Raw genomic sequence first — 14589 nt, forward strand, 5'->3', positions numbered from 1 at the left:
CTATCTATCTATGTATCTCCTATCTATCTATCTATCTATCTATCTCATATCTATCTATCTATCTATCTATCTCCTATCTATCTATCTATCTATCTATCTATCTATCTCTCTCCTATCTATCTATCTATCTCATATCTATCTATCTATCTATCTATCTCCTATCTATCTATCTATCTATCTATCTATCTATCTATCTATCTCCTATCTATCTATCTATCTCATATCTATCTATCTATCTATCCTCTATCTATCTATCTATCTATCTCATATCTATCTATCTATCTATCTATCTATCTCATATCTATCTATCTATCTATCTATCTATCTATCTATCTATCTATCTATCTATCTATCTCCTATCTATCTATCTATCTATCTATCTCCTATCTATCTATCTATCTATCTCATATCTATCTATCTCCTTTCTCTCATCTATCTATCTCATATCTATCTATCTATCTATCTATCTATCTATCTATCTATCTCCTATTATCTATCTATCTCATATCTATCTATCTAACTATCTCCTTTCTCTCATCTATCTATCTCATATCTATCTATCTATCTATCTATCTATCTATCTATCTATCTATCTATCTATCTATCTATATATCTCCTATTATCTATCTATCTATCTATCTATCTATCTCCTATCTATCTATCTATCTCCTATCTATCTATCTATCTATCTATCTATCTATCTCCTATCTATCTATCTATCTATCTCATATCTATCTATCTATCTTTCATGTTGCTGTTGTTCTATAGATGCAGAGTATTTTGTTAATCTTTTAGTAAAGCTCTCTTCTCATTTGTCACTCGTACGTCTCTGGAGATGAAGCGCTGATATTAACAGCGCAGCGTTCAGGCCGCCAATGAAATATCCGTAAAAGTTAAATGGAGCCATTTTTGATTATAGGTAAGCGGCGGCTACAATATAATGTACACTCAGATCTGTCACTTAGGAGAAGGTCACGCAGATTGAAAAAGAGATTTCAGCATAAATTTGCAGGCGCGGGGGTCACTTCAGTGCAAACCATTGAATGTTCCGGAGAAATAGGAGAAGGCTTATCGCTGGCATCGACAGATAGCGGAGATAGCGACTGCTGTGACTCAGACTCTCCACATTCTCTGCTGTTTTAAATTTCTATTATATCAAGGAAAGGTTAGAACATTCCATGTGACACTGAGGATTTACTATGGAATCTACAGCACAATGGGGCACATTTATTATATACTGGCCCTAAATTATCCAGTATATGACGCTGCCCCTGAGCCGGCCCTTCACACCCCTTCAGAAAACTGGTGAACGAGCCCTGGTATGTACACAGTGACTGCATCAGCAGGAGAATAGTGAGTGCAGCTCTAAAGTTCTAATGTGTAATAAAGACAATATTACAACTTCCTATTGTTTAAATCATCTCTATGGATCTTACCCGGATATGAAGCTTATCTATTGTATCTATTGAACTGATTGGAATATACAGATACAACAATGACTTAAAGGGGTTTTCCCACAAAAGAAAATTCTCACATCTCAATCCCCTAGTCATGTTAAGACAATGAATAACATTTATTGATTACTTTACAATGTTACTCAATGTTATTGCTGTTTTAACTCTCTATCACTCTCTATGGTGCTCAGAGCAAAATTACAGGGTGTGGGCGGGGACTCTGTAAGCAGACGCATTGGGGGTCATTTACTAAGGGCCCGATTCGCGTTTTCCCGACGTGTTACCCAAATATTTCTGATTTGCGCCGATTTCCCCTGAATTGCCCCGGGATTTTGGCGCACGCGATTGGATTGTGGCACATCGCCACCAGCATGCACGAGGCGGAAATCGGGGGGCGTGGCCGAACGAAAACCCGACGGATTCGGAAAACCCACCGCATTTAAAAAAAAAAAAAGTGTCTCGGAGCTTGAACTTACCTTCACTAGGAATAGGCCGGTGAACTTGAGTGCGTTCCGATGCTCTTCAGTGCAGCAGCACCGCCTGGTCGACGTCGGAGGAACTGCCTTAATGAATCCCGGCTGGACCCGAATCCAACGCAGAGAACGTGCCGCTGGATCGTGAATGGACCGGGTAAGTAAATCTACCCCATTATCATCCATCTAGTTCTGTGGGGTGACAATGCGGTTATATTATCAGGGTACACATGTGTATGCAATTTCATCTGGCTTCTGACATTGTACTAACACACTGACACACAGAAAGAGAGCGATAAGACATATCAGAGATGCCTGATGCCTATTACACAGAGGCTGCAGACTGTTACACTGTGAGCTCTGCTACATCTCACAGCTATGTGCCTGCCTCTCCCTTCCGCCGGATCACTTATCTCCTTGTAACTTGTAATTTGCAGCCTCTCTCTCTGCTCACCATGTCCTGGCAGGAAGTGATCAGTCAGTGTCTCTGAGCTCCATGTAGGGGGCAGGGCTATAACGCAGGGGGGTGTGGCTACAGACACACAGCAGGGACAGACAGAAATCTCAGCTCCACAGTCTCACACAGGAATCCAAGATGGCAGCCACCCGACCCTAAGTGACAAGTTACAGGGTCTTATCTAGGGGCAACTGAAATTGTGTGTAGCAGGGCTGATAGAGACAGGTAAGATTTATATCTGTAAAATGCTGGGTTTTTGTTAATAACAGTGAATTAGAGAATATGTTTTTTTGTTATTTTGTTATCCTTAGAACATATAAGAAACTTGTCTTCGTGGGAATATCTCTTTAATGTATACATATTACATCTGCTCCTCTCCGAATCATACACAGGCTTCTGCCCTGCAATTACTATTTTACTATCTACCCTAACAGAATGTATGGGAAGCGAATATTAACAGCAAACATCCCCTTAGAATCTTTCATATGTAAGTGAGATTCTTTATTGTGAGTCTATGATGTGTAATTACCCCCCTCCGCCCCCGTCTCCGGCTCCTTGATTATTCCCATTACTATATCTTCCATTATAAGAGCATCTTCTACCTGCTGGAGCCTGACTGCACAGGACGTTATCTGTACAGCCCCAGACAATGAAATCCTCCGTGCAGATGGTAATATTCCTACCTGCTTCACATCCCATTGATCTTATTATCAAGAATGACGCCGATGCATTAAGTAAAGGGAAAAGCTTTTAATTTACATATCATTATCTGCCAGCAAGACAAACACCAGTGCGGCCGCTCCTTGTTGTATCCCGACTAGGAAATATCTCCATAATGAACACAAGTCATCCTGAAAGATAGGTATAAATATTTATGGCTGACGAAGCGCTGATTACACGTCTGATGCTACTGTACAAAAGACAAAACAGCCGCTAATTCATTCTCCTCACATCTGATCAATGTCACTTACAATCCTGCCGAGTAACGCCATTAGCAAATATTACAGATACAAAAAAAAAAGAAACACATTTACATGGAAATTCCAGACCCCCGACATGAGAGGTGAACATTGTTGTGGGAATTGAACAATATTTAAAGGGGCAGATACAGCAAAGACTCACAGAAGAGCTGAGTGACTGCTGATGCGTAGGAGCCGGGGCCACCACCACATCACACGCTCCTCATAGCAAAACCTTAGAGGATTTAGTAAGAAATATTTGTTTTCAACATAGACCTGCTCATTCATGGTACAAATAAATATCCCAGATACTAAACCCTCCCTTAAAGGAAATCTACCATCAAAATCCATCATGATAAACCTTCATAGATCCAGGCACTGTGGCTGTGGTAGTCTGCTTATATTTGTCATCCACGGCCTCCTTCCTTCTAAAAGCAACTTTTATAATTATGGTAATGAACCAGAAGGGCTCTGGGGTTGTTACCTGAGCCCTTCCATTCTGTAACTTAACAGACTGTCCCACTACACAGCACTTCCCCCTCACACTGTGCAAGCTTACAGCAGGCAGAGGGTGTGTGTAGACAAGCTCCAACCAAGAAGAGCACAGGGTAGATAAGCTCCCCGGAGAGCACAGGGTGGAGAAAATTCACCCAAGAAGACAACTAGGTAGAGCATTTCCACCTAAGAAGACCAAAGGGTGGAGAAGATTCACCCAAGAAGACAACTGGGTAGAATAGCTCCACCGAAGAAGAGCACAGGGTAGATAAGCTCCACCCAAGAAGAGCAAAGGGTAGAGAAGCTCCACCCACAACGACAACTGGGTCGAAAAGCTACACCAAATAAGAGCCCATGGCAGATAACTCCACCCAAGAAGAGCAAAGGGTAGAGAAGCTCCACCCAAGAAGATCACAGGTTAGAGAAGATTCAGCCAAGAAGACAACTGGGTAGAATAGCTCCACCCAAGAAGAGCACTGGGTAGATAAGCTCCACCCAAGAAGAGCAAAGGGTAGAGAAGCTCCACCCACAACAAAATGTACAAAGATTGAGTACATTGCATCCTTTATCCCATTATCACTGCCAATCCGACAATATTGTTACTAAACTCATAAAGGGTAAAGTGTCTCCTCCATTGAAGAGCTCCTCTAAGAAATCCGAAAATAGACCTGATTCTAAATTTCCATTCCAAACTTAAGGTACTTACTGTATGGGCAGCCATAGACCTCTATCCTCATCGCAATCCCTCCATTAGGATTCCAATCCAGAGGAACAAAACGCAGGAATCTGGCTTTAATGGAATGTTGGAACTTGTGATGGACCAGACCATCGGCATTTGTGTTTCCTGGGAATATCTGTAGAAACAATGGAACAAATAACAAACAACTTATTAGAGAAGAAGTAGATCATAAATATTTACCGTACATAGAAGCAATAAATAAATAAGTGGAGATCTGAACCCGTCTTGTAGATCACATCAGAAAGAGACTGGAAAGTGATGAGAGCAAAAAAGGAGAAATCCACAGAATTTTCATTCCCAAGACGCTTCAGTCTGTTAATTTAGAATGACCTTTACAAAGTGTCTCCTGATGTGTTCAGAGTCTATTCAGGCAAGAAAGTGTATTTATAGAGAAACTCCTGTCACACATGATAGTCATTCCAGTAACATAATAAAGGAGCCGGGTTAAATGGTAAAGAGACTCTACAAGACTGATTGCTCGCAACGCTTCTTATTTGTAAATGTTCTTGCCATCATGCATCAGTGTGGAAAAATAATTTAAGTATACAGTATATCTAAGAAGCCCCAATACCGACATCTAAGTACAAAAAACATTCCTGCGGTACTGCCCCTATATAAGATAAAGTAACCCCTACAATGCTGCTCCCTATGTACAAGAATATAACTACTATAATACTGCCCCCTATGTACAAGAATATAACTACTATAATACTGCCCCCTATGTACAAGAATATAACTACTATAATACTGCCCCCTATGTACAAGAATATAACTACTATAATACTCTCCCCTATGTACAGGAATATAACTACTACAATACTACCCCCTATGTACAAGAATATAACTACTATAATACTGCCCCCTATGTACAAGAATATAACTACTATAATACTGCCCCCTATGTACAGGAATATAACTACTATAATACTGCCCTCTATGTACAAGAATATAACTACTATAATACTGCCCCCTATGTACAGGAATATAACTACTATAATACTGCCCTCTATGTACAAGAATATAACTACTATAATACTGCCCCTATGTACAGGAATATAACTACTATAATACTGCCCCCTATGTACAAGAATATAACTACTTTAATACTGCCCCCTATGTACAAGAATATAACTACTATAATACTGCCCCCTATGTACAGGAATATAACTACTATAATACTGCCTCCTGTGTACAAGAATATAACTACTATAATACTGCCCCCTATGTACAAGAATATAACTACTATAATACTGCCCCCTATGTACAAGAATATAACTACTATAATACAGCCTCCTATGTACAAGAATATATCTACTATAATACTGCCCCCCATTGTACAAGAATATAACTACTATAATACTGCCCCCTATGTACAAGAATATAACTACTATAATACTGTCCCCTATGTACAGGAATATAACTACTATAATACTGTCCCCTATGTACAAGAATATAACTACTATAATACTGCCCCTATGTACAAGAATATAACTACTATAATACTGCCCCCTATGTACAAGAATATAACTACTATAATACTGCCCCCTATGTACAAGAATATAACTACTATAATACTGCCCCCTATGTACAAGAATATAACTACTATAATACTGCCCCTATGTACAAGAATATAACTACTATAATACTGTCCCCTATGTACAAGAATATAACTACTATAATACTGCCCCCTATGTACAAGAATATAACTACTATAATACTGCCCCTATGTACAAGAATATAACTACTATAATACTGCCCCCTGTGTACAAGAATATAACTACTATAATACTGCCCCCTATGTACAAGAATATAACTACTATAATACTGCCCCCTATGTACAAGAATATAACTACTATAATACTGCCCCCTATGTACAAGGATATATCTACTATAATACTGCCCCCTATGTACAAGAATATAAATACTATAATACTGCCCCCTATGTACAGGAATATAACTACTATAATACTGCTCCCTATGTACAAGAATATAACTAGTATAATACTGCCCCTATGTACAGGAATATAACTACTATAATACTGCCTCCTATGTACAAGAATATAACTAGTATAATACTGCCCCCTATGTACAAGACTATAACTACTATAATACTGCCCCCTATGTACAAGAATATAACTACTTTAATACTGCCCCCTATGTACAAGAATATAATTACTATAATACTGCCCCCTATGTACAAGAACATAACTACTATAATACTGCTCCCTATGTACAAGAATAAAACTACTATAATACTGCCCCCTATGTACAAAAATATAACTACTATAATACTGCCCCCTATGTACAAGAATATAACTACTATAATACTGCCCCCTATGTACAAGAATATAACTACTATAATACTGCCCCCTATGTACAGGAATATAACTACTATACTACTGCCCACTATGTACAAGAATATAACTACTATAATACTGCCCCTATGTACAGGAATATAACTACTATAATACTGCCCCCTATGTACAAGAATATAACTACTATAATACTGCCCCCTATGTACAAGAATATAACTACTATAATACTACCCCCTATGTACAAGAATATAACTACTATAATACTCTCCCCTATGTACAAGAATATAACTACTATAATACTGCCCCCTATGTACAAGAATATAACTACTATAATACTGCCCCCTATGTACAAGAATATAACTACTATAATACTGCCCCCTATGTACAAGAATATAACTACTATAATACTGCCCCCTATGTACAGGGATATAACTACTATAATACTGCCCCATATGTACAAGATTATAACTACTATAATACTTCCCCTATGTGCAAGAATATAACTACTATAATACTGCCACCTATGTACAGGAATATAACTACTATAATACTGCCCCCTATGTACAGGAATATAACTACTACAATACTACCCCCTATGTACAAGAATATAACTACTATAATACTGCCCCCTATGTACAAGAATATAACTACTATAATACTGCCCCCTATGTACAGGAATATAACTACTATAATACTGCCCTCTATGTACAAGAATATAACTACTATAATACTGCCCCCTATGTACAGGAATATAACTACTATAATACTGCCCTCTATGTACAAGAATATAACTACTATAATACTGCCCCTATGTACAGGAATATAACTACTATAATACTGCCCCCTATGTACAAGAATATAACTACTTTAATACTGCCCCCTATGTACAAGAATATAACTACTATAATACTGCCCCCTATGTACAGGAATATAACTACTATAATACTGCCTCCTGTGTACAAGAATATAACTACTATAATACTGCCCCCTATGTACAAGAATATAACTACTATAATACTGCCCCCTATGTACAAGAATATAACTACTATAATACAGCCTCCTATGTACAAGAATATATCTACTATAATACTGCCCCCCATTGTACAAGAATATAACTACTATAATACTGCCCCCTATGTACAAGAATATAACTACTATAATACTGTCCCCTATGTACAGGAATATAACTACTATAATACTGTCCCCTATGTACAAGAATATAACTACTATAATACTGCCCCTATGTACAAGAATATAACTACTATAATACTGCCCCCTATGTACAAGAATATAACTACTATAATACTGCCCCCTATGTACAAGAATATAACTACTATAATACTGCCCCCTATGTACAAGAATATAACTACTATAATACTGCCCCTATGTACAAGAATATAACTACTATAATACTGTCCCCTATGTACAAGAATATAACTACTATAATACTGCCCCCTATGTACAAGAATATAACTACTATAATACTGCCCCTATGTACAAGAATATAACTACTATAATACTGCCCCCTGTGTACAAGAATATAACTACTATAATACTGCCCCCTATGTACAAGAATATAACTACTATAATACTGCCCCCTATGTACAAGAATATAACTACTATAATACTGCCCCCTATGTACAAGGATATATCTACTATAATACTGCCCCCTATGTACAGGAATATAAATACTATAATACTGCCCCCTATGTACAAGAATATAACTACTATAATACTGCTCCCTATGTACAAGAATATAACTAGTATAATACTGCCCCTATGTACAGGAATATAACTACTATAATACTGCCTCCTATGTACAAGAATATAACTAGTATAATACTGCCCCCTATGTACAAGACTATAACTACTATAATACTGCCCCCTATGTACAAGAATATAACTACTTTAATACTGCCCCCTATGTACAAGAATATAATTACTATAATACTGCCCCCTATGTACAAGAACATAACTACTATAATACTGCTCCCTATGTACAAGAATAAAACTACTATAATACTGCCCCCTATGTACAAAAATATAACTACTATAATACTGCCCCCTATGTACAAGAATATAACTACTATAATACTGCCCCCTATGTACAAGAATATAACTACTATAATACTGCCCCCTATGTACAAGAATATAACTACTATAATACTGCCCCCTATGTACAGGAATATAACTACTATACTACTGCCCACTATGTACAAGAATATAACTACTATAATACTGCCCCCTATGTACAAGTATATAACTACTATAATACTGCCCTCTATGTACAAGAATATAACTACTATAATACTGCCCCCTATGTACAAGAATATAACTACTATAATACTGCCCCCTATGTACAAGAATATAACTACTATAATACTGCCCCCTATGTACAAGAATATAACTACTATAATACTGCCCCTATGTACAAGAATATAACTACTATAATACTGCCCCCTATGTACAAGAATATAACTACTATACTACTGCCCCCTATGTACAAGAATATAACTACTATAATACTGCCCCCTATGTACAAGAATATAACTACTATAATACTGTCCCCCTATGTATAAGAATATAACTACTATAATACTGCCCCCTATGTACAAGAATATAACTACTATAATACTGCCCCCTATGTACAGGAATATAACTACTATAATACTGTCCCCCTATGTATAAGAATATAACTACTATAATACTGCCCCCTATGTACAAGAATATAACTACTATAATACTGCCCCCTATGTACAGGAATATAACTACTATAATACTGTCCCCCTATGTATAAGAATATAACTACTATAATACTGCCCCCTATGTACAAGAATATAACTACTATAATACTGCCCCCTATGTACAAGAATATAACTACTATAATACTGCCCCCTGTGTACAGGAATATAACTACTATAATCTTTCTTTTATGTAAAAGAATATAACTACTATAATACTGCCCCCTATGTACAAGTATATTACTACTATAATACTGCCCCCTATGTACAAGAATATAACTACTATAATATTGCCCTCTATGTACAAGAATCTAACTACTATAATACTGCCCCCTATGTACAAGAATATAACTACTATAATACTGCTCCCTATGTACAAGAATCTAACTACTATAATACTGCCCCCTATGTACAGGAATATAACTACTATAATACTGCCCCCTATGTACAAGAATCTAACTACTATAATACTGCCCCCTATGTACAAGAATATAACTACTATAATATTGCCCTCTATGTACAAGAATCTAACTACTATAATACTGCCCCCTATGTACAAGAATCTAACTACTATAATACTGCCCCCTATGTACAAGAATATAACTACTATAATACTGCCCCCTATGTACAAGAATATAACTACTATAATACTGCCCCTATGTACAAGAATATAACTACTATAATACTGCCCCCTATGTACAAGAATATAACTACTATAATACTGCCCCCTATGTACAAGAATATAACTACTATAATACTGCCCCCTATGTACAAGAATATAACTACTATAATACTGTCCCCCTATGTATAAGAATATAACTACTATAATACTGCCCCCTATGTACAAGAATATAACTACTATAATACTGCCCCCTATGTACAGTAATATAACTACTATACTACTGCCCCCTATGTACAAGAATATAACTACTATAATACTGCCCCCTGTGTACAGGAATATAACTACTATAATCTTTCTTCTATGTAAAAGAATATAACTACTATAATACTGCCCCCTATGTACAGGAATATAACTACTATAATACTGCCCCCTATGTACAAGTATATTACTACTATAATACTGCCCCCTATGTACAAGAATATAACTACTATAATATTGCCCTCTATGTACAAGAATCTAACTACTATAATACTGCCCCCTATGTACAAGAATCTAACTACTATAATACTGCCCCCTATGTACAGGAATATAACTACTATAATACTGCCCCCTAAGGACAAGAATATAACTACTATAATACTGCCCCCTATGTACAAGAATATAACTACTATAATATTGCCCTCTATGTACAGGAATATAACTACTATAATACTGCCCCCTAAGGACAAGAATATAACTACTATAATACTGCCCCCTATGTACAAGAATCTAACTACTATAATACTGCCCCCTATGTACAAGAATATAACTACTATAATACTGCCCCCTATGTACAAGAATATAACTACTATAATACTGCCCCTATGTACAAGAATATAACTACTATAATACTGCCCCCTATGTACAAGAATATAACTACTATAATACTGCCCCCTATGTACAAGAATATAACTACTATAATACTGCCCCCTATGTACAAGAATATAACTACTATAATACTGCCCCCTATGTACAAGAATATAACTACTATAATACTGCCCCCTGTGTACAAGAATATAACTACTATAATACTGCCGCCTATGTACAAGAATATAACTACTATAATACTGTCCCCCTATGTATAAGAATATAACTACTATAGTACTGCCCCCTATGTACAAGAATATAACTACTATAATACTGCCCCCTATGTACAAGAATATAACTACTATAATACTGCCGCCTATGTACAAGAATATAACTACTATAATACTGTCCTCCTATGTATAAGAATATAACTACTATAGTACTGCCCCCTATGTACAAGAATATAACTACTATAATACTGCCCCCTATGTACAGGAATATAACTACTATACTACTGCCCCCTATGTACAAGAATATAACTACTATAATACTGCCCCCTATGTACAAGAATATAACTACTATAATACTGCCCCCTGTGTACAGGAATATAACTACTATAATACTGCCCCCTATGTACAGGAATATAACTACTATAATACTGCCCCCTGTGTACAGGAATATAACTACTATAATACTGCCCCCTATGTACAGGAATATAACTACTATAATACTGCCCCCTATGTACAGGAATATAACTACTATAATACTGCCCCCTATGTACAGGAATATAACTACTATAATACTGCCCCCTATGTACAGGAATATAACTACTATAATACTGCCCCCTATGTACAAGAATATAACTACTATAATACTGCCCCCTATGTACAGGAATATAACTACTATAATCTTTCTTCTATGTAAAAGAATGAATGTTTCTTCTACAGAAATATATTAAATATTTTGTTTTTAAGAAATTTTGTTACAATAAACCCTTCTAGTTACACATTATTGCCTGTTATTCTTCCCTTCTCCTCTTACTCTAGATATATCAGATTTTATTCTTTTCTCTTATTTTTAATAAAGAACAGGCAGCGCTTTGCTCGGGGCGAGGATTTCCAATTCTATATCTATTAGTTTTTATTGATACTTTTTTACAATTTTTTTTATATAACTTAAACATTTTCCATAGCTTTCTGTTTCAGATCTTGTTTCCTTTTTTGAATATAAGGGACAATTAACTCTTATCTTTATGTAAATGAGCTTCTGGGTGCATGAGGGATGTTGTCTGATCTTTAGATGCACCTGTTTTCTTCCTTCTATGTTTCCATTGGCTGCCCCGTATATCCACTGTACACAATGGGGGTCATTTATCTCCAGTCAGGACGTCTTTTCCTGATTTTTCCGGGCTCTGGATTGTTTGATTTATCTTAGAGGTTTATATATCAGGCAGCCGAGTCTTTTTATTAAAAAGTCGCTTCAAAGTCTCAACATCTGATGCAACTTCTTCTAAAGTTTTCCTACGCCTGGTACGGACTGTAGTTTATTTGCAACGTGTTAAAAACAATTTTCATATGTTCACATGTGGAGATATATCAGGTGCATCAGGTGCCCCAAAAAAAGAGAAATGATATTTTGCCTTGAACAAAGATGTAGAAAATGGGGGACAGCATTAGGTGTGACTCCACCCATAATGAACTGACAAACTAATTTGCATAAAGTTAAAAACCCTATTTTATATAAAGTGTGCATTCCTTCTTACCTTGTAGGTTTTAGTTGTTTAGCTGTTAAATTATATGGATGGAACTAATTCTGTAAGAGCAGAATAGAAGAAGTGGAGCAACTTTAACACAGGATCCCGTCTACACCCCCCTGGCACCCGACCTCCATTAATTGCCATGTGGGTGGGTGCCACCCTGATGCCTTACCATGCCGCGGAGTTCACCCAAAGTACTTTGCACTTTGACGCGATTCACTAAAATTGTGCGCCCGATATCCTGCATGTGTCGCTTCCCCGCTCAGGTCCGCTGGAGTTCACCTTCTTCTTCCTGGTGCATGTAAGTGCATTGCATGCGACACACTTTTAAATTTAAGTCCCGCGCTCAGTCCAAATCCGATGGATCGTCCGACGGGCCGCCCCCCGATTTCTGTCACATAAAAGCCAGCACGATTGTGCCAAAATCCGATTGCGTGCGACACAATCCCCTTCTAAATACCTGTCCCAGCCATGCAATCCCCAAAAACGTTGGGAAGTCCGACAGAAATGCGATCCGAGGACCCTTAGTAAATAAGCCTCATAGACTTGGTCTCTAGACTGACACAATGGGGCTTATTTTCTAATGGTCTGCCGGACGCATTTTTGTCGGGTTTCCCGACGATTTCCATTTTGCGCCAAATTGCCCCGGAATTTTGGTGCACGCGATTGGATTTTGGAACATCGGCGTCGGACAAACCGCAGGAATTGTGTTGATAGATCAAGCACTCACATGCACCAGGAAGAAGAAAATGAACTCTGGCGGACCTCAGCGCGGAAGCAACGACTGCGTGAACACGGGCACACAACCTTAGTGAATCGCGGCAGACCCGAATCTTCGTCAGACAATGCACCGTGAGATCGCGACAGGACCGGGTAAGCAAATCTGTCCCAATGGATAAAGGGGATGTGCTGTGCAACGTGTACAAAGTGTTTTGACCGCCCTTTTAAAGAGACGATGGTGACAACCCAAACGCGGCACCGTTGCTGGATCCTGTACAGCAGCTTCATGTCTTACTGAGCCTTTTCTTTTTTTGCTTTTTGCCTCTTTGTAACCTTCTGCCGATTTTTTTGTAATCCGGGCTTTACGGGGTTAAGTATATTTGTGTTCCACATTTGTTCCATTTTGTGTTTTCTTTTGGACTTTGTTGTTGAAATATGACATTTGAAATCCAATTTTAGTAAATCCTCTTATCCGGTAATTCCATGTTATGAAGCGCCAGCGGTTGATTTGGGATTTCTGAAGAAGCCAAATTGTTTCATTCCTGCGTATTTGGCGGCGGCGCTCACGTCCTGCTCACAGCTTTTATCAGGAAAATATGCAATTAAAGATATTTTCTATCAATATTTTTCTATTGTTACGGTGCCAACCTGTTCTGGAGCGCGGTACTGAGGATTATGTGTTTACATCAAATCATTCCCCAGAGGAGCTGACAATCCACATCAACAAAGTCACAAATAATCTGAGAGAATATCCAAAAAGTCATTGGAGCTGGACTTGTTATACTGTGAACATGTCCTCACACTGCTGTGCACTTGGCTCTTTGACTGAGTGACTACAAAGATAACTCAGCTACTTCACTAAGATTGTGCGCTCAATATCCAGCAGGTGTCGCTGCTGCGCCGAGGTCCGCCGGAGTTCACCTTCTTCCTGGTGCATGCAAGTGCGTGATCTTGGGACACAAATAGTTTTTTAAATTCCGCGTTTTTTCTGAATCCGTCCCTGATTTCTGTC

General features: G+C 37.7%; 1 protein-coding gene across 1 annotated transcript in view; it reads right to left on the minus strand.

Annotated features, from left to right (window-relative positions):
* The window catches only part of CNTNAP5 (contactin associated protein family member 5), a 322294-nt gene that overhangs the window by 147328 nt on the left and 160377 nt on the right, over positions 1-14589 (minus strand). The window contains exon 4 of the mRNA XM_072122032.1: positions 4545-4692. Coding sequence (XP_071978133.1) covers positions 4545-4692 — 148 coding nt within the window. The remainder of the gene's footprint in view (positions 1-4544; positions 4693-14589) is intronic.

This window comes from Engystomops pustulosus, chromosome 8 (assembly GCF_040894005.1).
Source record: "Engystomops pustulosus chromosome 8, aEngPut4.maternal, whole genome shotgun sequence".
Taxonomy (NCBI): domain Eukaryota; kingdom Metazoa; phylum Chordata; class Amphibia; order Anura; family Leptodactylidae; genus Engystomops; species Engystomops pustulosus.